We start from the raw sequence: 24,408 nt of genomic DNA, 5'->3' as shown, positions 1-24,408 counted from the left end.
TCTGTTTTAAATCTGAGCATCCAAATGATCTATGATAGAAACTACTTTATGCTTACCTTTGTGCAGGACATCCAACTGAGTGACTTGAGGAATCCACCGAATTATTTACCTGTTTTCCTGGAATTATAAATGAACATTACTGAGAGAAAGAATATATTCCTCTGAAAGAGGATGGAACAGATGACAATATCACACACCATGAAAACAAAATTTCAATAACTAATGTACAAACAAAACACTTTTACTTACAGGCTTTCAACAAGCAGCTTTGTAATATATACAAGATGGCCACTCACACATTGCTACAGAAGAAATCTAGATATGGAGCAAATGACTTGCTTCAACTTCAAGCAAATATTATGAATCCAGTATTTGGGTTTATGAATTAAAGTGTTCAATGTTGCACTTAACGTACTGCTTAGGTCCAGACAATTACTTAAAGAACAGATTATGCCTATATAAAATTCTGTCCATGTAACTGTCATGTTTACAAGTCTGTCACTCAGAGCACATGCTCTGGAGTTTTGATAACCATATTTTAATCTCCATGGGCTTCAGCATTTATGTGGAAGAGCAACAAGAAAGGAAAGCAGAGATCATGAAGGACCCTGTGTATTACGTAAAAGGTTTGAGGCAATCTTTAAGAGTTAAAAACAGGGAAGATGCATGAATAGATTTATGTTTTAGAAAAACCAATCTGGCAATAATGTGGAAGATGGAACAGAGAGGAGAACATTAGAAGCAGGAATTCTAGATAGATGGCTATAAATATTCTAGGTAAGAGATGATGAGCGTCTTAGAGACAATGGGCATTCATATGGATACAAAAGGTAAAGGAGGAATCAGTGTGACATTAACCAAGGACGAAAAAAGTAGGCAGAAGAGATCTTTGAGGAGGAAAGGTGAGGCTTAAATATGTAGAGTTTAAAGGTCTTGAGTTATTTAAAATTAGCAATGAGGCCAGGCATAGTGGCTCACGCCTGTAATCCTAGCATTCTGGAAGGCCGAAATGGGAGGATTGCTTGAGCTTACGAGTTTAAGACCAGCCTGAGCAAGAGCGAGACTTAGTCTCTACTAAAAATAGAAAAATTAGCTGGGTGTGGTGGCACGTGCCTGTAGTCCCAGTCACTCGAGAGGCAGAGGCAAGAGGATTGCTTGAGCCCAAGGGTTTGGGGTTGCAGTGAGCTACGATGACGCCACTGTACCCTAGCTGGAGTGACAGAGTGAGACTCTGTCTCAAAAAAAAAAAAAAAAAAAAAAAAAGCAAGGGAGGAGTATAATAGTTTAATGATGGTTCCAGAAGTCAACAATAGTATCACAGTATCAACAGTTATAGGGAAAAAAAGGTAAGAATGGAAAAATTCCAATACATATGGCAATATTAAGAGGCCACTGGTGAACTTAGACAGTTTTAGTATTGTAATTATAATAGAAACATGAGAAAAGACAATAATGTCAATGAAGAAATGGGAGATTGAGAGGGGTTGGGGATAAAAATTTGGCAGGTGGGACAAACCTAAGTAAGTTTACAGCCAGAGGGAAGAAGCCAAAAAAAAAAGGGATAATTTTGGAAGTAGAATGGGTACATACTGAATGGGAGTGATGATCAGAAAATGAAGTTTAATACTCATAAGCTGTAAAATAAAATCATTGGCTAAGAGTGAGGAGGGAGGGATTAGATAGATTTGAGAAAAGTTGTGCAAGTCTGAAAGAGTTTGAAGGGGGAATGGAAGAGAAAGCAGACAGGCAAACATTTAAAATGATTGCCAAGTGGCAGGTGGGCAAGAAATTGGCATCACTTCTAAAGCAATGCTAAGCAGCCCAGGTGTAAAAGCAGAGATGGTTGGTGGGACAGATCAAGGATTGTAGAATAGCTGGTGCATATGTAGAAGAATGTGGATATGCAGGTTATTAAGAATACTGGCCCGTAAGTGGCCAATATAGTAGACTGTGTGAGCTCCAGACTATTTAGGGAAGGAAGTGAATCCAGAAAGGAGAAAAGTTCGTTTAAAAGGTAAAGACTCCAGTAACAGAAGCTATTACTGGTTGAAGATGAATTCAATGGGTACATGAAAATGAGGGTATTTTGAGAGAAGTTACTGGCCTTCTCAAATCTTGTAAGTCTAATAAGAAGGTGAAGAATTCAAGGTGTGGGTATGGGAGAGGTTGGCTGAAGTAAAAGTCTTAGGAACGAAAGGGATCAAAGAACTCCGAGGGTGGTTTTAAAGGATTGGGAAGGTTAACAACATGGGCATTTTGTCATTCATGATGATAGCAAACTTCAGGGAGAGAAGTCTGAGAATTAGGTGCCACAGTCATCAAGGTCTTGAATAAAAAACTGGTGTCATTTTACATATGGTGTCTTGTTGAACAGAAATGTTTAATTTTAGAGTAGTTAGCCCCATCAAATTTTTCCATTTATAAATTAAGCTTTCTCACCTTTTAATGAAACCCTTTATCCCAATGTCATAAAAATATTCATGCATGTTCTTTTATAATTTAATTGTTTTACTTTTCACTTTTAGGTCTTTAATCATTTTGGAGTTTACCTTTGTATGAAGAAGGGATCTAATTTTTTCCCTATACATAATGTATTTAATGGTCAATAAATCTCATGTTAAACAATCCATCTCGTTCCCTCTGACTTCTGATATTACCATTACCCTGTACAAGGTCTCTTCCTAAACTCTATTTTGTTCTATTTGTCTTTTTTTTTTTCTTTTAGCTGTTTTTTTGTTTGTTTGTCTTTGAGACAGAGCCTTGCTCTGTTGCCCAGGCTAGAGTGCCGTGGTGTCAGCCTAGCTCACAGCAACCTCAATCTCCTGGGCTCAAGCGATCCTTCTGCCTCAGTCTCCCGAGTAGCTGGGACTACAGGCATGCAACACCATGCCCAGCTAATTTTTCTATATATACATATTTTTAGCTGTCCATATCATTTCTTTCTATTTTTAGTAGAGACAGGGTCTCGCTCTTGCTGAGGCTGGTCTCGAACTCCTGACCTCAAGCGATCCTCCTGCCTCCGCCTGAGTGCTAGGATTATAGGCGTGAGCCACCGCGCCCGGCCTGTCTTTTTGTTTTAAATATTATGTCTTTGCAATATTTTACTATCTGGTAGGGTGAGGTTGTCCTCTGCTCTTCTGTCTTAGCTAACCATGGACTTTTATTCTTTATTATAGATTTTATAAACAGTTTTTCCCACTCCCCAAAATATTCCACTGGGATTTTTAACTGGAAGTATATTAAATTTTTGATTCAACTGGGAAAAAATGAAACCTTCAAATATATGTTAAATCTTCAAATATATGAACATGGTTCTTCTCTACTTATTTAGGTCTTCCTATGGATCCTTTAATGAGAGATTTCAAATCTTCATTTCTAACATTTTTTGTTAGGTTACTTCCTTTGTACTTTATCATTTTTGTGGCTATTATAAATGATATCTTATTTTCTATCATATTTAATAGTTTCTTATTGCAGGCACAAAACTCAATTTTGGTAAGTTATTCATACCTGGTAACCTTGTTGAATTCTTATTAGTTCAAGTAATTTCTCTATTAACTTCCCAGAGCTTTCTGTGTAAAAAATCATGTCATTTGCCATAATAGTTCTATTCTCTCTCTTCAAAGCTTCACACCTTCACACTTTCAAATTTCCTTATTGTATTGTGTGGGACCACATATGTATGCAACCTTGCATATGATGAAGTATAATCCCAGATGTCAGTGGGGAAACACGGATTATTTAAGAAACAATTTATTAGTGTGGGAAATGCTGGCTTGCTATGTAGAGGGAGGGAATGAGTATCCTTGTCTTATTCCCAACTTTAAAGAGAAGTCATGATGTTTACTATAGATAGCCTTTAAGAGCTTTCATCCTAAATGGATGCTGAATTTTACCTATTTTTTTCTGACATTATAATAACAATGTAAGGGATAAAAACAAGTGTGAGACTGAGAAGACATTTGTGGTATGTTACTAATAAAGGAGTAACACCTCAATAGACAGGAACTCTAACAGAGAAGCAGGAAAACGATATGAAAAAGCAAGTGACAGAACGGGAAACATCAATTATTTACAGTAGTAAGAGAGGATTCTAAAGTTTATTAGTAATCAGAATAATACAAAAGAACGATATGAGACACTACCACTTTACTTCCATCATAGTGGCAAAAGTTAAAAGATCACATGGTATCAAGCATTGGTGGTGGTGTGAGGGAAGCAGGTAAAATAATGGTGTAAGTGTAAACTTTCTTCTGTATGACTCAAATTCTACTCCTGGGTATATACCCCAAAGAATTTATCATAGAGGATAAGAAAATAGGTTAATGCAAGTAACAGATTCCAAATGGGTCATTAAAAGGAATGAACTAGATAAGAGAAAGAACATAAAAATAGCAGAGTAGCTATAATGTGACAAAGTCTAACAGGGTACCAATAAATCAAAAGGTGACTCAAGCCTACAATGTGCCATAAGCTCTATCTCTGAGGAACATATAATCAAAAATGACCAATATGACAGGCATATCAATCACTAAGTACATATAAAACAGCATGCAATAAATGCTACAAGAGCCCCTATGAACAAGGGATTTTAAAGATGGGGATCAAGTCTAGAAGTTGGAAGGCAGTGAGAAAGTAGAAAGGATTTTATGAAGGGAAGAATTCAAGTTGTTCTATAAAGTGTCTCAAAATAGTTGATAACTTCCTTTAAGATTATGACTATAATAGATATTCAAAAAATAATCTCCCACAACGTTGGGTTTTAGTAGGTATAAAGCTATGTGATGATTTAGACTCTTTTCTGTTTCTCATAGCTTATTAGCACATATATTGAGAAGTAATTGTAGAAAGAAAAAAAATTTAATGAACTTAAAAATGGTACCTATACAAGGCTTGTTTCTTAGTCCCTGAGCCTTCTGAGATTTTGGAGAGACGGGGAATTGAGGATTACTTCTATTGCACACAGGTGCTGCCAAAGGCATGTGAAGGACCTGAAAGAGAAAAAACCATTAATTATACTATGTTTGAAAATCTTCATTGCACCATTTTTAGTTCATAAATCTTACCTGCCGAGGAGGAGCAGAAAAGGTATTTCCATTCTGTCCAACTACAGATACTGGGATCATTCCTACCATTCCTTGAAGCACAGGCTGGACCGGAGAAGCAATTATTATGGCAGATCCTAAAAAAACAATTCTCATTAAAATAAGTTTTTCTCTCAAATATTTTGGCACAAAACACCAAAGTAATTAGTACTTTGAAATAAATTCTAAGAACAACTCTTCTTCCTTACAATCCACTCTCCTTTTTAAAAAACTGATTTAAGAACAACAGCAAGGCTAATCAATAAAAAGTCGATCCAAATATTAAGGCAGTCTTATGTTATTCAGTCATGGTACACCATCCTGAGCAAGCTGTAAGATGATACAGCCAGGAGATCATATTATAAATATGTCTTGACTCCTCTAGAAAGAACAATGAAATTAATTAGAAAACGAGTGGTCAACATTTCAAGCCTGAACCTTGTATCAGAAAATTAGAATGCCAACTGAATGTTTATAGCCCAAGACTATATTCATAACCCCAATCTATTATGTTATACAACCAGATAAAACTATGGGGGAAAATTATAACGCCTATATGGTCCTTAGAAGTCAATAATATAGTCTGCAGTCAACAACATAGTCTACAGCTATCATAATTTAGTTCTGCCATATAAATGAACTGTTTCCTACTACTCTAATTACAGTCAGGTTGATCTCCTCACTTTCATGCAATCTTCTGTACTCTCTCCAATATCTACCCATGCTGGTGCTACTTCTCCTGGCTATAAAGAATTCCCTCCCTTAACTCCAAATCCTACCTTGTTTCCCTAAGCGTTAGCTCAAGCACCATATTCTCTACTAATTCTTACCTCTCCTTTATTTCATTTTTAACAGCATGTAAAACAGATCCATCAGGTTTAATACTTACTTGTTGATATGTAATCAAATTTTATTGTATATCTATAATGTAACAAAAAGGGAAAGGAGGGAAGCTTGAGAACAAATACATAAAGAAATGTAGGGTAATGTGCCATAAGCTCTATCTCTGAGGAACATATAATCAAAAATGACCAATATTACAGGCATATCAATCACTAAGTACATACAGAACAGCATGAAATGAATGCTATAAGAGTCCCTGTGAATAAAGGATTCTAAAGATGGGGATTAATTCTAGAAGTTGGAAGGCAGTGAGAAAGTAGAAAGGATTTTACAGAGGGAGGAATTCCAGTTGTTCTAGAAAGTCTCTCAAAATAGATAATAACTTCCTTTAAGACTATAATAGCTATTTAAAAAATAATCCCCCACAACATTGGGTCTTAGTAGGTATAAAGCTATGTGAATAATTAGTCTATCTTTTCTGTTTCTCTTGGCTTATTAGCACATATATTGAGAACTGTGGAAAGCAAAAGAAATTAAACCATTTAAGTCTATGGCTTACTAGATTTAAAAAAAAGTTTCACTGAATTAATTAGCTAGCATACAGAGGAGGCATAATCACAAATTTCAGTCTTTTCTCACGCCACCTATCCATGATTTATTACCTCCTAATCAATAACTTCATACACAAGAGACACTGGATCCTAGTCCAGAGAAATGAACTTCAATATGTTATTAAAGTTACCTTGTGAAAAGTTTGGTGACACAGCTTGGTTGACAGCAAATACACTGTTTGACCTTGGTGGTGTTTGTAACTGAGGTGGCGAAGATTGAGCAGTTATAGGTGCAGAATTTCCAGGCAACACTACCACATTAGACTGACTTACAGTTGTTCCTAAGGCTGCTGTATCAGTCACACAGGTGGCTATCAGAATATTATTTGAATTGCCAAAAGTTGTGCTTGTGGCTGGCATCAACTGTATATATCCTCCATCCTTGGAAACACATGGTGTAACATTGGCTGAAAAAGCAATGCCATCTTCATTCTGAGTGTTGTTTGTTGTAGAGTCTTCAGGTTTGAGTGCTAAAAGGTTCTGTTCCATTGAGGCTGAATCTCCTACTTCAGCAGATACAATAGTACCTGCAGGTTCTTCTGAAGACGGGCATTTAATTAATTCTGTGTTTTTGGCAGGTGATTTAGTAGGAGAGGACAAAATTATAGTTGGCAAGTTTTCTCCATTGATACTAGAAACGGCACTGTTAAGTTCAGCATCTGAGGAAACAAATGGGTCATCACTAATGATAATTTTGAGAGAGACGATATTTGATGCATCTATCTCTGTTGAGTTGTCACTAGAAGGTTTATCATCAGTACTTTGGGACTCAGGGTGAGAATCTCCCCCTGAAGGACACATGGATTCTGAAGGAAGAGAGTGACTATTTTCTATAGGATTACCTTCCAGAGGCATCAATGCAACTTCCCCGCAGTTATCATTTCTACCTAAAGAGAGAAAAATAGTATCTTCTTTTACAGATGATGAAGGCTCTTGTGAATTCTCAGACTTGGATGGCTGAGTTTCGTTTTCTGTATGATTTAACTCAACAGATGTTGAATCCTTAGATGGTTGTTTAATTGAAGACATCGACTCTCTAAGATGAATTTCTACTTGTCCAGATACATTTAAACTTGAACTTTCAACAGACACAGGCAATATTTTACTGTGAAGTGCAGAATTATCTTGGCAATTTGATAGTTGTGACATAACTGGTAACACATTATCAATTTCAATTTTACTCTTATGAATTTCACTAGGATCTGGTGACTTGGAACCACAAAAATTAGTTTTAAGTCTCACTGTATCATTAGAACTTTCACAAAACTGACTTTTTTTAGATGGCTTTCCAGTCAGTGAAGTATTTTGGGATAAAAGTTGAGAACCTTTCCCAGAGAGAATTAATTTTTCATTGTTAGTTTCACCACCAAGTGAAACAAATGAACTTATTGGTATATTAGCCTGATCAAGCTGTAACTGAGATGCATTCGGCACATTTGGAGACAACGAATTTTTTTCAATCTCTATAGCTATTTCAGTTTCAGTGGACATCTGATTGCTGTATAATTCAGCACAATGCGGATTACATTCAGGATCAGAATTTCCTCTTTGGTTAAAGTCATTCAAATTAGGCACAGACTCAAAGGTAATGTCAAGGTTACACTTCTGTTCAGTAGGTATGGCTGTTTTAAAGGCCTTTTTCTGGATGCTAGAGCTTATTTGGGAAAAATTTTCCTGGGCTTCCTGTCTAATCACATCATGGTTGCTGCCATTCTTCAAAGCATTTAATGTATCATCATTCTGGTAAGATGTACAAAATGGGGGCTGACCAGATTGACCATCTGCAAAATATCAGGATGGTGGAAAGACATGGTGAGTATATAGTTCAGCTTCTGAGGTAGTCATCTTTACCATAAAATCTATTTTGCCAAGGAACTAACTAATCTTTGGCATACCAATAAGTGGAAGTCTGATGCACTATATTATACCCATTTTCTGAGTATCAAAAAATTTACAGGCACTTTCTGATTACCGATGCCTTTTTAAACAAGTATCAAATTGGTTCCTAAGCTGCTTTGAAAACAAATGACACAATGAAGGAACAAGTAAAGAGGTTAAAAATACCTAATATTTACCCATACAGTAGGTAAAAAAAAAAAAAACTGGTTCTAAAGCAGTTTGTTTCAAAACACTGCCTTTTCAACTTCTCCCATTTCTTTTGACCTTAATTTACCTGATTTATACATATAATATATATAAATAAAATTATTTTTTTCCTTGGAGACAGAGTCTTGCTCTGTCACTGAGGTAGAGTACAGTGGCATCAATCATCATAGCTCATAACCTCAAGCTCCTGGGCTCAACTGATTCTCCTGCCTCAGCCTTCCTAGTAGCTGGGACTATAGGTGCACGCCATCATGCCCAGATAATTTTTCTATTTTTTTGTAGAGATGGGGTCTTGATCTTCCTCAGGCTGGTCTATAACTCCTGGCCTCAAGCAATCCTCCCTCCTTGGCCTCCCAATGTGCTAGGATTATAGGTGTGAGCCACTGCACCCCACCAATTTATCGGATATATTCTTAATGGTGAAATGGGGCTAAGTACATTTTGCATGATTGACATTTGTTCTGTGTACTGTTTAACATTCACAAATTTACCGAAGACCAACCACATGCTTGGTACTAGGATACAAAGATGAATGATCCAGTCTCTGATCTTGAAGAGATCAGTCCAGTCAAGGAATCAGATACAGAACAGAAAGTCATAATAAAGCATGGTAAAAACTGTAATAGCATAGGAATGGGAACGTTTTTTTTTCTTTGGGACATGAGAAAGTATTATAAAGGAGGTATTAAATAAGATTTTGAAAAATGAGGGAACTATGACATATGGAGTAAAAGGAAAGGGTATTTCAGAAAACAACATAGCATTGATACACTGTGTCTTACAGCATTCACAATTTAGGACAGAAAACATTAACTTGAACCAGAATGAAAAATATACGGAAAAAACCCAGAAAAACATATGTCAAATATCATATAGAGCAGTTCCTCTTATCTGTGGTTTTGCTTTCCGTGGTTTCAGTTACCTGCAGTCAACTGCAGTCTGAAAACAGGTGAATAAAATACAGTAAGATATTTTGAGAGAGACAGACCACATTCATTTAACTTTTATGTAAATACTGTACAGGGTTAAGTATCACCATAGTTTCAGGCACCACTGGGGTCATGTCCCCTGATAAGGGGAGACCACTGTAATTCTGTTACTGTGACAATGGTAAAATAAGAGTGATGTATGGAGCACATTTAAATGCTTACTGTGCGGAGAATAGTGAAAATTATGTCTAGGCCACATAAATTCAGAAAACATACTTTCTTAATGAAGTGTGAAGACTTTCTGAGAAAATAGGATTTCAAGTTTCTTTTTTCTGTTTTTTTCTTTTTTAGACACAGTCTTACTCTGTTGCTTGGGCTAGAATGCAGTGGTGGCATCACAGATCACTGCAACCTCAAACTCTTGGGCTCCAGGGATCCTCCTGCCTCAGCCTCCCAACTAGCTGGGACTATAGGCGAGAGCCATGATGTCCAGCTAATGTTTCCATATTTAGTAGAGACAAGGTCTTGCTCTTCCTCGGGCTGGTCTTGAACTCCTGACCTCAAGGAATCTTCCTGTCTTTGCCTCTCAAGTGCTAGGATTGTAGGCATGAGTCACTGCACCCAGTCTCAAGTTTCATTTTGTATAGCATGGATCTTAAGTGAAATGCAATCTTCTAGACATGACGTGTAGTGAGAAAGACACAACCCACTATAATTCAGCCTAAGAAATGGAGGACTGGGCTTGGATATTGGCAGAGGACTTAAAAAAAAAAATGTAGTCCGAGATTCTCCAAAACTAGTTTTTGGAAGACAAGATATGAAAATAGGAAGCCAACAGGTTTTTTTAGAGGGTGGAGGGGGCGAAAACATTTAAAAGCAGGTGAACAGAAAAGATTATTTTGGCATAGCTTGTTATAGACAGAATAGATGGAGGCAGTACTGAAAAGGCATTAAGTTTGGTAAGAAGTGTGAGAAGCCAGAATAATAGTGATCTTTTTTGTTTTTTTGAGACAGTGTCTTGCTCGCTCACCCCAGGTAGAGTGTAGTGGCATCATTGTAGTTCACTGCAACCTCCAACTCCTGGGCTCAAGCAATCCTCCTGCCTCAGCCTCCCGACTAGCTGGTACTACAACCATGCACTACCACGCCCAGCTAATTTTTCTGTTTTTAGTAGAGATGGGGCCTTGCTCTTGCTCTTGCTCAGGCTGGTCTTGAACTCCTGACTTCAAGCAATTCTCCCGTCTTGGCCTCACAGAGTGCTTAGGATTATAGGTGGGAGCCACCATGCCCGGCTGATAATAGTTATCTTTGAGGAATATGGATGGAGGGAGTAATGACTGGGAAGGAGTATGAAAAGGGGTTTTGTTTGTTTTTCATTTTTCTTTTAAGAGATAAGGCCTCACTTTGTTGCCCAGGCTAGATTCCAGTGGTGTGATCATAGCTCACTGCAGTCTCGAACCCATGGGCTCAAGAAATCCTCCTGCTTTAGCCTCCTGAGTAGCTGGACTAAAGGTGTGCAACACCAAGTCCAGCTAATTTTATTTCTTTTGTAGAGAGGGGGGTCTTGCTATTTTGCCCAGGCTGGTCTTGAACACCTGGCCTTCCATTTCGGCCTCCCAAAGTACCAGGAGTACCGGTGTGAGCCACTATGTGCCCAGCCTGAAGAGTTTTTGTGGTGCTTGTAGTGCTCTATTTTTCTTTTTTTTTTTTGACTTGGGAGACGGTTACTTAGGTAATTGCTTGATTGACTGACTGGATGTGATAATTCAGTCAGCTGTATACATTTTAATTGTGTGCTTCTGTGCATGTGTGGGTTTTTTTGTTTGTTTGTTTTTTCTTCTTGGAGACAGAGTCTCACTCTGTTGCTTGGGCTAGAGTGCAGTGAGTGGTGTCATCACAGCTCACTGCAACCTCTTACTCCTGACCTCAAGCAATCCTCCTGCCTCGGCCTCCTAAAGTGGTAAGACTACAGGTGTGAGCCACCATGCCCAGCTGCATGTATATTATGTTTTACAATAAGACTAAATTTTTAAAACATTTGGCATACATTTAAAAAATCTAAGATGGATTTATTCACTGCTTTCTCTCATTCAGTTAGTAGGTATTATAGGCTAATTATGTGCCATATGGTACTCTATGAGAGGCAGAACTGTAAAAACTGACTTAGTTGACATAGCAGGAATATGCCTTAAACCTCATAAATCCTAAAATCCAAGACTGCCACCATGGTATATAATTTCCCCTACATAAATGAAATATAGGCTGGGCGCAGTGGCTCACGCCTGTAATCCTAGCACTCTGGGAGGCCGAGGCGGGTGGATCGCTCGAGGTCAGGAGTTCGAGACCAGGCTGAGCAAGAGTGAGACCCCGTCTCTATTAAAAATAGAAAGAAATTGTCTGGCCAACTAAAAATATATATAGAAAAAATTAGCCGGGCATGGTGGCGCATGCCTGTAGTCCCAGCTACTTGGGAGGCTGAGGCAGTAGGATCAGCTTAAGCCCAGGAGTTTGAGGTTGCTGTGAGCTAGGCTGACGCCATGGTACTCACTTTAGCCGGGGCAACAGAGTGAGACTCTGTCTCAAAAAAAAAAAAAAAAGAAATATAGATGCTGAGCAGTCAGCTAAACTCACATACCAGGCTGAATGACACTTACAAATGAACATTACAGATTAGAGATTTGAATCTGTACTTTAATAAAATTAACTTAAATGTTATAGACTTTTGACCAACTAGTCAACACTATTAATACTAAATTGTGCATGTCAAGAATCTACTGCATTAGAAAGGAAAGAATACCAAAAATTCACCTTTTAGTTAAAGTACCAAAGCCTTATAATTTTTATTAATGGAGAGAAAACTAAAAATACAAAAATGACCTATGTGGTGATTTGAATAACTTTCAAATTAAACAATATGTTCTGCCTTTGAATTTTGAAACTAACATTAAGATTTGAATTGATGATATTAACAAAATCAAATTCTTACCAGATTCTTCTGTTTCAAAAGAACCTTTAACTGCTAGATTAGTTTCATCTGCTAAGACTATACTGGGATTGGTTTCCATAGGCTGACTGGAAATGCTTTGTGACATATTTTTATTATTCTTTGTTTTACCTGTTAAATAGGGAACAGGGAAATAATTAAATAACCGAAATAAAAAATAAGCATCCATTAATACAGCTTAGGAGTGGTCAAACACATGTTAAACTTGTGGTTTTATTTATGGTTTTCTGGATGTTTATAAAATGTTGCTTTAAAAAGACAAAAAAACTAGCCTTCTCTCCATTTTCATAGCTGAAGTTTTTATAGTAAAAAACAAAACAACAACAACAAAACCCCTTTTACATATCCATATACTGTTTGGTATTAATCAAAATAGGAACTTTTCCAGATGCCTCTGGAGAATGCTGTTCCACTCTGGTTAAGTTACCAAAAAAATTGGGGAAACTTTTTTCTTCTAACGCCCTTGAAAGAAATGGTCTACTTACCATAGTCAAAGAGATCAAAGAGCGCCTGAAATGCTGGGTCTGATTCTGTCTGTTCCAATATATCCTGTATAGCTTCTTCAGACATGTGGATTTCACTCTGGAAAAAAAAAAAAAAAGAAAAGAAAAAGAAAAAAGAGTAAGGTGAAGGCACAATCCTAACTGAACTTAAATGGTTTCATGCCACGAAAATTAGACATTTGATATTTTTGACTTTTTACATACAAGCATTCCCCTTCAAGAAAATGTCTTCTGATTATAATATGCTTATTTAAAACAAGACTAGAAAATAGAAGGTGAATGTTCCCTAATTCCAATTTCTAGAGTACTTTGGCAAATATAATCCTGAACATTAAAATAAAATGAATATATGGACTATATATATGCATATAAACAGAAATAAAATCATACTATAATATAATGTTCTTTAATCGGCTTTCTTCACATTAGTTTATTATAGAATCCTTTATAGGTCCTTCAGAATAAATCTATTTTATCCCTTTTATCTATCTACTTTGGTTTCTTCATATTAAATGCTTTCTTCAAATGTTGGACAATCTTTGCTTATCTGTTCAGATTAAAAAGTAGCATGATGACAGAATTCAACTTGTACCCCCTAAATCTATTTAAAAAGAAAAAAGGAAAATAATTATAAAAGTAGCAGGCCAAAAGGTACCTGTGAACTCTGTGCCAATGGTGGGGGTGGGATGAGCTTGTCAACTATAAGCTAAGCTGTAGAAAATTTTGCAGAACTATCTGTATTTTTAGTTCTTTTCTTTTGAGCTAGTCAGATTTCTTGCTGGGAGAGTTTATGACTGGCAACAGTGTTTCCAGGGAAGCAGGGAATGGGGAGTACAAATGGAGTTTAATTATTTCCTAAATTCTGCACATTGTCACCCTGTTTGTAGCCTCTTCTTTAGATTTACTTTAAGAGGTACTGGTGCTACTTTTTGAGACTTTTGTGACTTCTGTGTTGTAAATTTGCTTTTTTCTGACTATTGCCTTTACTGGCTTAGAACCCTGGGTGTGGTAAGTCAGGTACCACTTTTCCATTTTAGCTTTCAAAAATGGTTTTTCTGTTTTGTCCTCTTTTGTTCTTTGTCCTTGTGTGTTTATGCATTTAAAAACTTCCCTATACTGTTTTAAAAACTGTTACTTAAATATGAATTTTTAAGTTTTCACAAATATACAACATTATGAACAACCCAAACAGCAGGTTCTTCTATCTTTGCTTTCTTATAATCCATCACAGTATCTAACAGAGTGCCCTAATTATGGTATTCACCTGACATGTTTGTGGAGAAAACATAAGGAGTTGGAGACTAAAAATTTGTAAGAGAGAGTATGTATTTGTTGAATGTTAAGACAGGAAAGGCTTTTTAAAGAAGTACTGGCAGAATTGACACGTAGAAAAAAAAAGTCAGTTGGTTTAACCCAGAACTCACGTGAAAGAAAAACTGCTATAATGAATTCACATGGGTGTGCCAATAAAAATGTTTACATTGTCCAAGGTCCAGGTAAAAGGATGTGCTGCAATCACATCTCAGCTTCTCTTCACAAAGCATATTTTGCACATGAACAAATCTTAAAACATACTGTTAAATTTCTCATTTACCAGCTCACTCTCTTTTGTATTTATCACCACTGAATAGCAAAACTGATTATAACCCCTAGCTTTCTTCTCTTAGCAGTAAGCCTTACACAGACAAATATTCAGTTAGTACCTTTTCTTTTTAAAAGTGTCTTGCAAATTTTATTTTGTTAAATATTACTTGGATTCATTATATATCTTTAACATATTATTTCATTATTTCTTTAAATTATTATAGTTTATAGCACTGTATAAGAAGTGCAATTTATATAAACACTGTATATATAGTATTGTTATGTATTACACACAAATATATCCACTAATGAATATTTAAGTATTAAATACTTAGAAATTCACAACTGATTGCTGCATGGGTGTAATAGAGTATTTACTCATACCTGGCAAAGTTGGTTAGAGTTATTATATGGGTTAGGAATGTCCTATTATTTTTACCATTTAAGTAATGCAATATAGACTCTGATTATTTGAAAAGTCACCATCCAACATGTTTTCAGGAATAGATTACATTTGAGTAATGAAGAAAAGCTGTATCTTATTATTTTATACATCTAATCTGTTGGTAATCGTTTTGAAATGAAATGAAAATACCATCAGTTTTAAATATGAGTATATGTACCACACTGACACACACATGCACTCATACCGGAAGTCCCAGAAGTTCATCAATTGAAGTCTCTGGCTCAGTAGGGTTGTTATCTGTTTGTTTAGGTACTTGAGCAATATTGTTATCACTGTAATAAAGAAAGGAAAATCTTTAGTATAGTTATGAAATTAGGCAAAAAACAATTAGGCATTTTAAACATATATAGCTTACCTAGTCAAAAATTTATTAATGTTTTCTGCTAGCTTTTCTTGAAGAGATTTGTTGCTTAGTATTTTTTCACGTGCATTTTCAATAACCATTTGCTGGAAAACAAAGTCAGTATTAGCAAAAAGATAGGAAAGAATATTATGTTATTTACTTGAAAAGAACCTATCAATAAGAGCTAGACAGCTTTAATAAACCTAAGTAGAAACTCAGAAGTTGTGGTGGCTCCCTCCATATTAATACCTGAACATAACACTTTACAAGTGTTTTCACAGATCTTTCACCATCTTTTTCTTCACTGCTTACAGAATAGTTTCATGCTCTTTAGCTTATAAGGTTTTTAATAATCTGACAGTAAAATGCCCTATTATGTTAAATAATCCAACAACAACATATTTACAGTTTTCTAAACTTACCGCTGTTTCTTATTTGGGGCATATATACACACATTTGTGTATGTATCAGTATTTTTAAATTCAGGAATATTTAAAGCTGCAACGTTTGGGAAGTCACTTACTTTCTCTACTGCAAATGCGTTTGGATCCTGGAAATTCCGTATTGTTGAATGAGGGACAGACAAAGTGGTACTTTTCCTTTGAGATTCACTGAAACATATTTAAAAAGCTTGTCTTTTAACTACTATGTCTAACAGATTGAAAGATAACTACATATGCAAACGTAACTTTTAAGATCATGGTAGAACAGCTACAGTTGTCCCACCATATCCAAAGGGGATTGGTTCTAGGTCCCCTGCGAATACTAAAATCTGCAAATACTCCAGACCCACGATTTGCCCTAGGGAACCCGTGTATATGAAAAGTTGGCCCGCGGGCAATATATGTAGGTTTCACATCCTGTGAATACTTTATTTTTAATCCATGTTTTCCTAAAAAAAATTCAAGTATAAATGGACCCATGCAGTTCAAACCTGTGTTGTCCACGGGTCAACTGTATTTGTGGCAGCAACAAAGGGCAGTAAAGTAGAAAAAGCATTACTAGGTGAGAGGCCTGGATTCAGAAAAAATGAATTTGAGGAAGTTTTATCACTTATTAGCTATTTGGTCTAAAGCAAGGTAAGCTGTGACATTCTCACCCATTTTATCATGGGACAAGATCAACTATATTATTGGATTTATGAAAGAATGGAATGAAATGAAGTACATATAAAAACTTCATTAAAAAAGTCAAAGTTCCTGTAAACAAATGCATTCATTCATTCATTTATTTATTTTTAGAGAGACAACCTCACTCTATTGCCCAGGCTGGAGTGCAGTGGTGAGATCACAGTTCACTGCAGCCTCAAATTCCTGGGCTCAAGCATCCTCCTGTTTCAGCCTCCCTAGTAGCTGGGACTATAGGCATGTGCCACCATGCCTGGCTATTTTTAAAATTTTTTGGTATAGACAGGGGTCCCACTATGTTGTCCAGGCTCTTAAACTCCTGCCCTTAAGCAATCCTCCCACACTGCTAGGATTATAGGCATGAGCCACTGCACCTGGCCTTCTGTAAATGTTAGATATTGATACTGTTATTTTACCATTTTATGTAGGTAAGCAAGAAAGGTTGTAATAAAGGAGGCTGAAGTCTTCCTTGAATGGAAGACAACCAACATTAAAAACTCTGCTTAAAATACCCACAGCTTGGCAGCTGAGAAACCAGAAAAAACATTTGGAATCTATTATCTCTCTTTTCTGAAATACCCTTCAAAGACATACAGGTTAAGTATGACAGAAAAAATTTTTCTCAAAGACTATACATGAAAAAATTCTTTTATAACTTTTTAATTTTTTAATTACTTTTTTTAGAGATGGGGTCTTGCTCTGTCACCCAGGCTGGAGTGCAGTGGTGCACTCATAGTCATTGCAGCCTCAAACTCTTGGGCTTAAGCAATCCTGAGTCTGGGATTACACACTTGAGCCACTGTACCTGCTGTAGCTGAAAAGATTCTATCAACTGATTTAGGACTTTAAATGTGCATTTGTGGAGCATAAAACACAATGGTATTATTTATATTCATTTTAAAAATATTTATTTCAAAAAAATCTGAGATAACATCAATTATAAGATGTATAATTTTATATATCACTATAAAAAATCATATTTCCCATGAAACAGTGGTATGCCATTAATTGAAAAATGCAACCCAATTTTAGGGAGGTTACAATGTGGGAAAAGATAACGTATTTTGGAATGGTTCTAATAGTAGATTAGAATTTAATCCAGTCTTGCTACTTTATTCACAATGTAAGTATGCTGGTGTAATCATTAAAAAAAAAAAAAGATATTGGTAACATCCCTTTTAAAAAGTTTTTACCTTTTGCGTCTACCAGGAGACATTAAACTGGCTTGAGTTTTCTTTTCCTGAGGACCAGGAATGACATTTAAAGCCTCTCCAGCTGTATTTCAAGAAAACAAAACAATAAGCCAAGGACACTGAAGTTTTCTAAACTTGTAATGGGATAACATTATATGATGATTATTATTTTATATTAAATTTGGTTAACATTTGCTTACTATGTGCAAGGCATGGTAGACGGTATTAAGATTAATACAATTAGTCCCTATGCCTTAAGGTTTTACAGTAAAATACAAAGTATAGTATAGTCTTACCAAAAACAACATGGGAGAATGGAAAAAGTGAAAGAAGTACTAAATGTTCTGGGTGTAGAAAAGGATTTAGAGAAAAGATGGACAAATAAGGGAGATCTTAATAAACAGCAATAAATTTTAGCTGCACAGATGAGAAAGAAGTCTGGCGCGGGAACTGAGAGAGCTAACCTCTGGATTTTAATTCCAATTCTGTTATTAACTAGCTTCTTGTCTCGTATGATCATGTGTTTTTAATAGTTTAAAGTATACACCAAACAAGATGTACCACATGATCTCTATGTTTATTCCTAGCTCTAAGATTCAACCAGGAGTACATAAGATTTCTAACATGTAGAGATGGAACTGATAGGGAAAGGCAGGAGTCTCTCCTCCTCATTCCATGAGGAGAGACTGATATGAGCAAAGGTAAGGAGGTGGTAAAATACAATGTATATTCCATTTAAAATCAAATACAACAGGGTTTGTTCTATTAATGCCAAAAATTGAGAATTAGAAGAGTTCAAGGTTGGACTTCAGTTAGAGTAGAAACAGGAAGAATCCTAGATTAAAATGACTTAGAATTAATATACTTATTTTATGGCAAATCTACTTAAAGTCTGTTCTACTACGAGTCTCTCTCATCTCTTTTTTGGCCATAATTTTGTACTATGAGTATACAAACATTAGTATATCATCTGATTCATACAATTTGATTAACAACAAAGTTTAAGAGAAGAAAATTTAAACTTACTGGTTACAGTATCTTGTGACTGTGAATGGTTGACCACTACAAAATATGACCTCAATGGATTTGAAATTTGGCCACTTGGTCGAATAGCTTGTGTACCTGTCAAAGGAGAAGTGGTAAATTGTCCTGAAAGACAAGGTAAGTTCATCAACTCTGAACTGACAGGAGCTGCTGGAGCTGCTTGAGATGCAAGCCTTCTCTGCCGTTTGATTTCTGCAATTCCACTTCTTGTTCGGGCTGAAATATATGACCATTTAAAAAATTAATTCAATGTCAGAGTAGTTCAGGAATTTTAAGAAGTCAATATAATGCATACTATATAACATCTTATATCCTACAGATTAAAAAATGGCCCTTAAAAATAGCAACTAAATATATGTGAGGATTTCATAAAAAAGAAACATGAATATACTCAAGCTTTATAAATCCAAGAGTACATTTCTTCTGCAATAATTCATATGGATAACACCCCCCCAAAATTAAGAAACTTAAACTTATGGAATAATAATTAAAAGATGCTACCACATGGGAGCTGATGAGAAATGTAGGGAGTACTTAAAATATGTATTTTTATGAAAAATGAAAATATTATTTCCTAATATAACTGTACTTAGAAAAACAGTAGTTCAAACAAAATTATAACTGGCATACATATTATATGTATATTGTCAAATAAAATATCAGATAGTTTAAGTTTGAAGTACTTCTGAACCTTGTTTATAGTTTAAAGCTGAATACCAACCTCTCTGATTGGCAGCAAACCTTGGGGAACTTTGCATGCTCCTAACAAATAAAACAAAGTAGTTATCCATTAAGAAATTTTTATTGCTGATATACACTATGATTTAGTTATAGCCAGATCTGAAGTAAGTTATGATTTAAAAGGCAAAAGATCTCTCTTAGATGAAAAAAGACATTTTTTGGGTACGTAACTCTGATTTGTTTTATGAGAAAAACAGTGGTATGTAAATACACATACATAACTTTTTTTTTTTGGAGACAGGGTTTTGCTCTGTCTTCCAGGCTGGGGTGCAGTAGCACCATCATAGCTCACTGCAACCTCCAACTCCAGGGCTCAAATGATCCTCCCACTTCAGCCTCCTGAGTAGCTGGGACTACCGGTGTGTGCCACCATGCCTGGTTAATTTTTTAATTTTTTGTCAAGATGGGGTATTGCTATGTTTCCCAGGCTGGTTTTGAACTCCAGGGCTCAAGTGATCCAGTTCAGCCTCTCAAAGTGTTGGGATTACAGGTGTGAGCCACTATGTCTGGCCCACATGTAATTTTAATTATGAAGTTTCTATCCAATGCAATATGCATTAGAATGCCTTGACATTACATTAAAAATACAATTTGACTTGACTTTGGAAACTCTATATTTAAGTAAGCTATATACAAGGTATAAAATTTTCAATTATCTTTTATAATTATAGAGATGCATTCCCACAGAGATTCTGATTTCAGATGACTGCACACATAAATACTTTAGAGTCTCAAAGTTGACGTCAAAGGACATGCTACTTTTATCAACTTTATGACTGTGAAGTTATTTTATCCAACCTCTAAAGAGGCAAAGGAAACATACAGGAGAACTCACAGTTCAAGTTAATTCTTTTACTATGGATTCACCCTCCCACCCTATTCGGTAGTCACAGACACTGTGCCATTATCCTAGAAAAGGTGTCAGATAAGTTTCCACCAACAAGAGCCACAAAACTTACTGAACTGAATGAAGCACTGTTAATAACACACAAACCAACCTTGGAGAAAACTTGGCTAAGAATCCATTTTTTTATCGAATACCTTGCCAATAAAATATCTTACACAATATTTATAAGTATTTACTAAATTGTGAATGTCTTTGATGATTATTTGTAAGGGCAAAAAAGAGAAGAGTTAGCAAAGGAAAATATAAAGATAAAACCATCAGATAAGATGTGGTCCAAGACTGGGTGTGGTGGCTCATGCCTGTAATCCCAGCACTTTGGGAGGTTGAGGGAGGAGGACTGCTTGACACTAGGAGTTTAAGACAAGCTTGGGCAACATAGTGAGACTCCATCTTTAAAAAAAAAAAAAATTAGCTGGGCATGGTGGTGCACACCTGTAGCTCCACATACTCAGGAGGCTGAGGGTGGAGTATTGCTTAATTCCAAGAGTTCGAGGTTGCAGTGAGCTATGATGGCACCCCTGCACTCCAGCCTAGGCAACAGAGTGAGACTCTGTCTCTTAAAAAAAAAAAAAAAAAAAAGATGTGGTCCAGAATTAGGTATAATGCATTTGGAGCCATTTCAGCAGTTTAAGTAGAAGAAAAAAACGAAACCCCTGCTGAAGTTAGGTGGGGTATTCACTTCTAGCTCTGGGAGAAAGGGTAATAGACTATGGTTTTCATAACAGACTCTATAGTCACATAAGAGATTTTATAAAATTGACACCAGAAGATTCTAGAAGTAGCATTATTCTTCAAGCTTGTTGCTTTACAAGAGAAGAACCAATGAGACATGGGTTCAACATACAAATTCTCTGAATATGTAATGAAAAACCAGTTGCCCAAGGGAACTTACACTGGCCTGGGATTAGGAGACTTGTATTTTAGCCCTATATCTGCCTCTAAATTCCTATGGAAACTTGGGAAAGTCATTAAACTTCTACACATCTCAATTTCCTCATTTGTAAACATTTTATTAAAAGTATGCTATTTATCTCAAATTATTCCAATTAAAGACAAAGAAATACCAATAACCTCTAGAATAATTTCAAAAGTAGGTGAGTATTATTATACAGAAGTACACTGTAAACATCTTAAGAAGATTTAAACCCAAAGTATGTTTCCATTCGAAAGTCATTATGTACATTCTAATAAGTTTATTACCTGATTTGAGAAAGTGTATGGTCCAACTTCTTCCACAGAGATGACATTATTACTGGGACATCATTTGATGTTTCTAAATCATAAGAGGAAAAGTTTCTTAATAAACACAGTTGAAGAAAATTCATCATTCATTTTCAACAAAGACATAGAAAATTACAGAAAAAATTTGTCTCTCAATTGGTGACGTTATGTTGGGAACTGAGAAATAAAGCTTTTTTACCAAATGGCCTGCAAATCTATAATGAGGCTGCTTTTTTTCTCTCAAGCCATTGGGTATCAGACACATCATGAGTGAAAATGGACATCTGTAAAACCTCTGAAGCTGTTTTTAGGCCAATAATTTTATACCTTCTTTGTATTAAAAAAAGGACAAACTATTTTTTGGATCTTTGTTCTATTTGATATTACGTGATGGTTGAAAGTGAATTAAAATAATTTGCTTTATAATAAATAATTATCATAAAGATTATGCTAACTCCTTCTGAGTGGGGAAATTTAATCCTCAATTTCCTCATATTTAAAAATGGGTCTAAACAATCAATACCTCTCACTGGGCTATTCTAAAGACCAAATAAGGTAAAACATATAAAAGTACCTAGCACAATGTTTGTACACAGACATTTAAAAAATGTTAAGCTTTTCTTTTATGTTATCATTGTATGCTAATTATTTTGTTAATGTTTTAAGCTATGTAAAAAATCAATATTAGAGAATAAAATCATCAGAACTTTCCCCTCTAAAACATAATTAATTTATGTATTATTTTATATTCTGGTAACTATAAGCCAGGATTTTATGACTAGCCACTGTATTCAGACTTAGACTACATAGAAGTTAAAATGTCAGTTTAAAAGTTTATAACACATAGCAATGGCTGTTTATCAGTGTAGATAACTCAGAGTTAAGAGTGATATTTTACATATTTTTAAGAGATTATTGGTTATATTTGCTAACATTAAGATTTTTGCAATTAATGTATCACTCAATATAAACACAAACAAATTAGACGTTTCCCAGTAAAATTTATCTCACAATTGGACAATTTTCTCAAGGCTTTTAAAAGATATTAACAAACTGACTGCCACGTGAGTTGTATTTAACTCAGGCTAGTTTTGAGCCTGGGACCTCGTGAAGAAAAACACTGCAGTTGGTTTGTGAAAATCTTTCTTGTTGATGTTCTTAGTGTTACAATTAATATTGACAATTTAGTTCTAAAAATGTAGATTGTGTTGCATATCACTCACGCATAGAAAATAAAAAATAACAAATTAGAAAGGATCATTTTGTTTTAATAAAACACGGAGGCCTCAGAGAAAAAATTTTTTTCTAGTGTGGCAATCAATGTGTTAATATCCTTTAAAAGTTATTTCTAATTAAAACAAGTAGATAAATGCTATATAAAACTATCAGAAAAAAAAAATATCTCTGAACCTGAATTCTTACCTTTTGTTTTCATAGCTACATATTCATTCAAAATTGTTGTCAAGTTTTTTCCAAATAAGGACTAAAAGGAAAAAGATCAAGCATTACCAAAATCGTAATATACTATCAATAATTTCCCACGAGGAAACATGCTACCATTCAGAAGTAAAGGGTAAAGAAGCAAGTCATCAAAAATGAAAATAGTCACTCAAGTTAGGGGTTGCCTCAAAGCTTCTAAGGGTGAAGAATCTTTCCAGTTTGACTAGGACATTATGACTACTTATTTTTTTAGATAAGACATTCCTTGAGCTGAAAAGTAGTTTTAAGCACAGAGGCAGGGATCCAGTCATAAAACTATTTAAAGACAAAAAGGACCTAGTCTTAATCTGCCTTGGCTATCCTGAAAGTCATGTGAACCTGCCAAAGACCAAAGTAAAAAATTCGAATCAGAGATATCCTTCCCAAGGATCAGTTTGTTCATGTTCTCACTTTTATCACTCATCAACCCACCCTTCGCTTGCCCACCACGCCCCACCATTCCCACTATGACACAAAGGCAGGTGTCAAGTTTGAGGTCATATAATAGGAAAGAACAAGGATTCTGGAACAGACAGTTGTGGTTTCAAATCCAACACTTAATACATGTGTCACAGATCACATAAATTATAAGACTCACTTCATATTTACGAAATGGATATATTAATTCTTAATTCATAGAATCTTTTGTTGTGAAGATTACAAGAGGATACAATATGTAGACACACTAGGTGATTAGTTCCCATTCCCCCTGCTGAACTTTCACAGATGATTTCTAATTTGTTCTTTTCTGAGACAGTCTGGCTGTCACCTTGGCTAGAGTGCAGTGGTATCATAATAGCTCACTGCAACCTCAGACTCCTGGGCTCAAGGGATCCTCCTGTCTCAGCCTCTCGAGTAGCTGGGACTACAGGTCCGTGCCACCACACCCAGCTAAGTTTTTTTCTATTTTTAGTAGAGACAGGGTCTGGCTCTTGCTCAGGCTGGTCTTGAACTCCTGACCTCAAGCCATCGTCCCACCTTGGCCTTCCAGAGTACTAGGATTACAGGCATGAGCCACTGCCTGGCCCTCCCTTCTCTGCCTCCTGAGTAGCTAGGACTACAGGTACGAACCACCACACATGGTTAATTTTTAAATTTTTGTGTAGAAATGGGGGTCTTGCTATATTGTCCAGGCTGGTCTCATAACTCCTGGTCTCAAGCAACCCTCCCATCTCAGCCTCCAAAAGTGGTGGGATTATAGGTACCAGCCACCACATCTGGTC

General features: G+C 35.8%; 1 protein-coding gene across 3 annotated transcripts in view; it reads right to left on the bottom strand.

The window, feature by feature from the left end:
- Positions 1-24,408, bottom strand: part of LOC123641738 (protein NPAT) — a 46,150-nt gene that overhangs the window by 3,340 nt on the left and 18,402 nt on the right. The window contains exons 3-16 of one of the 3 annotated variants that reach the window (XM_045556662.1): positions 23,129-23,189; positions 21,686-21,758; positions 19,559-19,599; positions 18,820-19,053; positions 17,794-17,875; positions 15,997-16,084; positions 15,486-15,577; positions 15,315-15,402; positions 13,063-13,159; positions 12,560-12,688; positions 6,670-8,319; positions 5,067-5,182; positions 4,883-4,991; positions 57-117 (exon numbers count right to left, since the gene is read on the bottom strand). In XM_045556662.1, coding sequence (XP_045412618.1) covers positions 57-117; positions 4,883-4,991; positions 5,067-5,182; positions 6,670-8,319; positions 12,560-12,688; positions 13,063-13,159; positions 15,315-15,402; positions 15,486-15,577; positions 15,997-16,084; positions 17,794-17,875; positions 18,820-19,053; positions 19,559-19,599; positions 21,686-21,758; positions 23,129-23,189 — 2,921 coding nt within the window. Of the gene's footprint in view, positions 1-56; positions 118-4,882; positions 4,992-5,066; positions 5,183-6,669; positions 8,320-12,559; positions 12,689-13,062; positions 13,160-15,314; positions 15,403-15,485; positions 15,578-15,996; positions 16,085-17,793; positions 17,876-18,819; positions 19,054-19,558; positions 19,600-21,685; positions 21,759-23,128; positions 23,190-24,408 lie in introns of those variants that run through there. The other 2 variants (XM_045556664.1, XM_045556665.1) reach the window with 2 other exon arrangements.

The sequence above is a fragment of the Lemur catta genome, chromosome 7, assembly GCF_020740605.2.
Source record: "Lemur catta isolate mLemCat1 chromosome 7, mLemCat1.pri, whole genome shotgun sequence".
NCBI classification, from domain to species: Eukaryota; Metazoa; Chordata; class Mammalia; order Primates; family Lemuridae; genus Lemur; species Lemur catta.
This window is presented reverse-complemented; position numbering and strand designations above follow the sequence as displayed.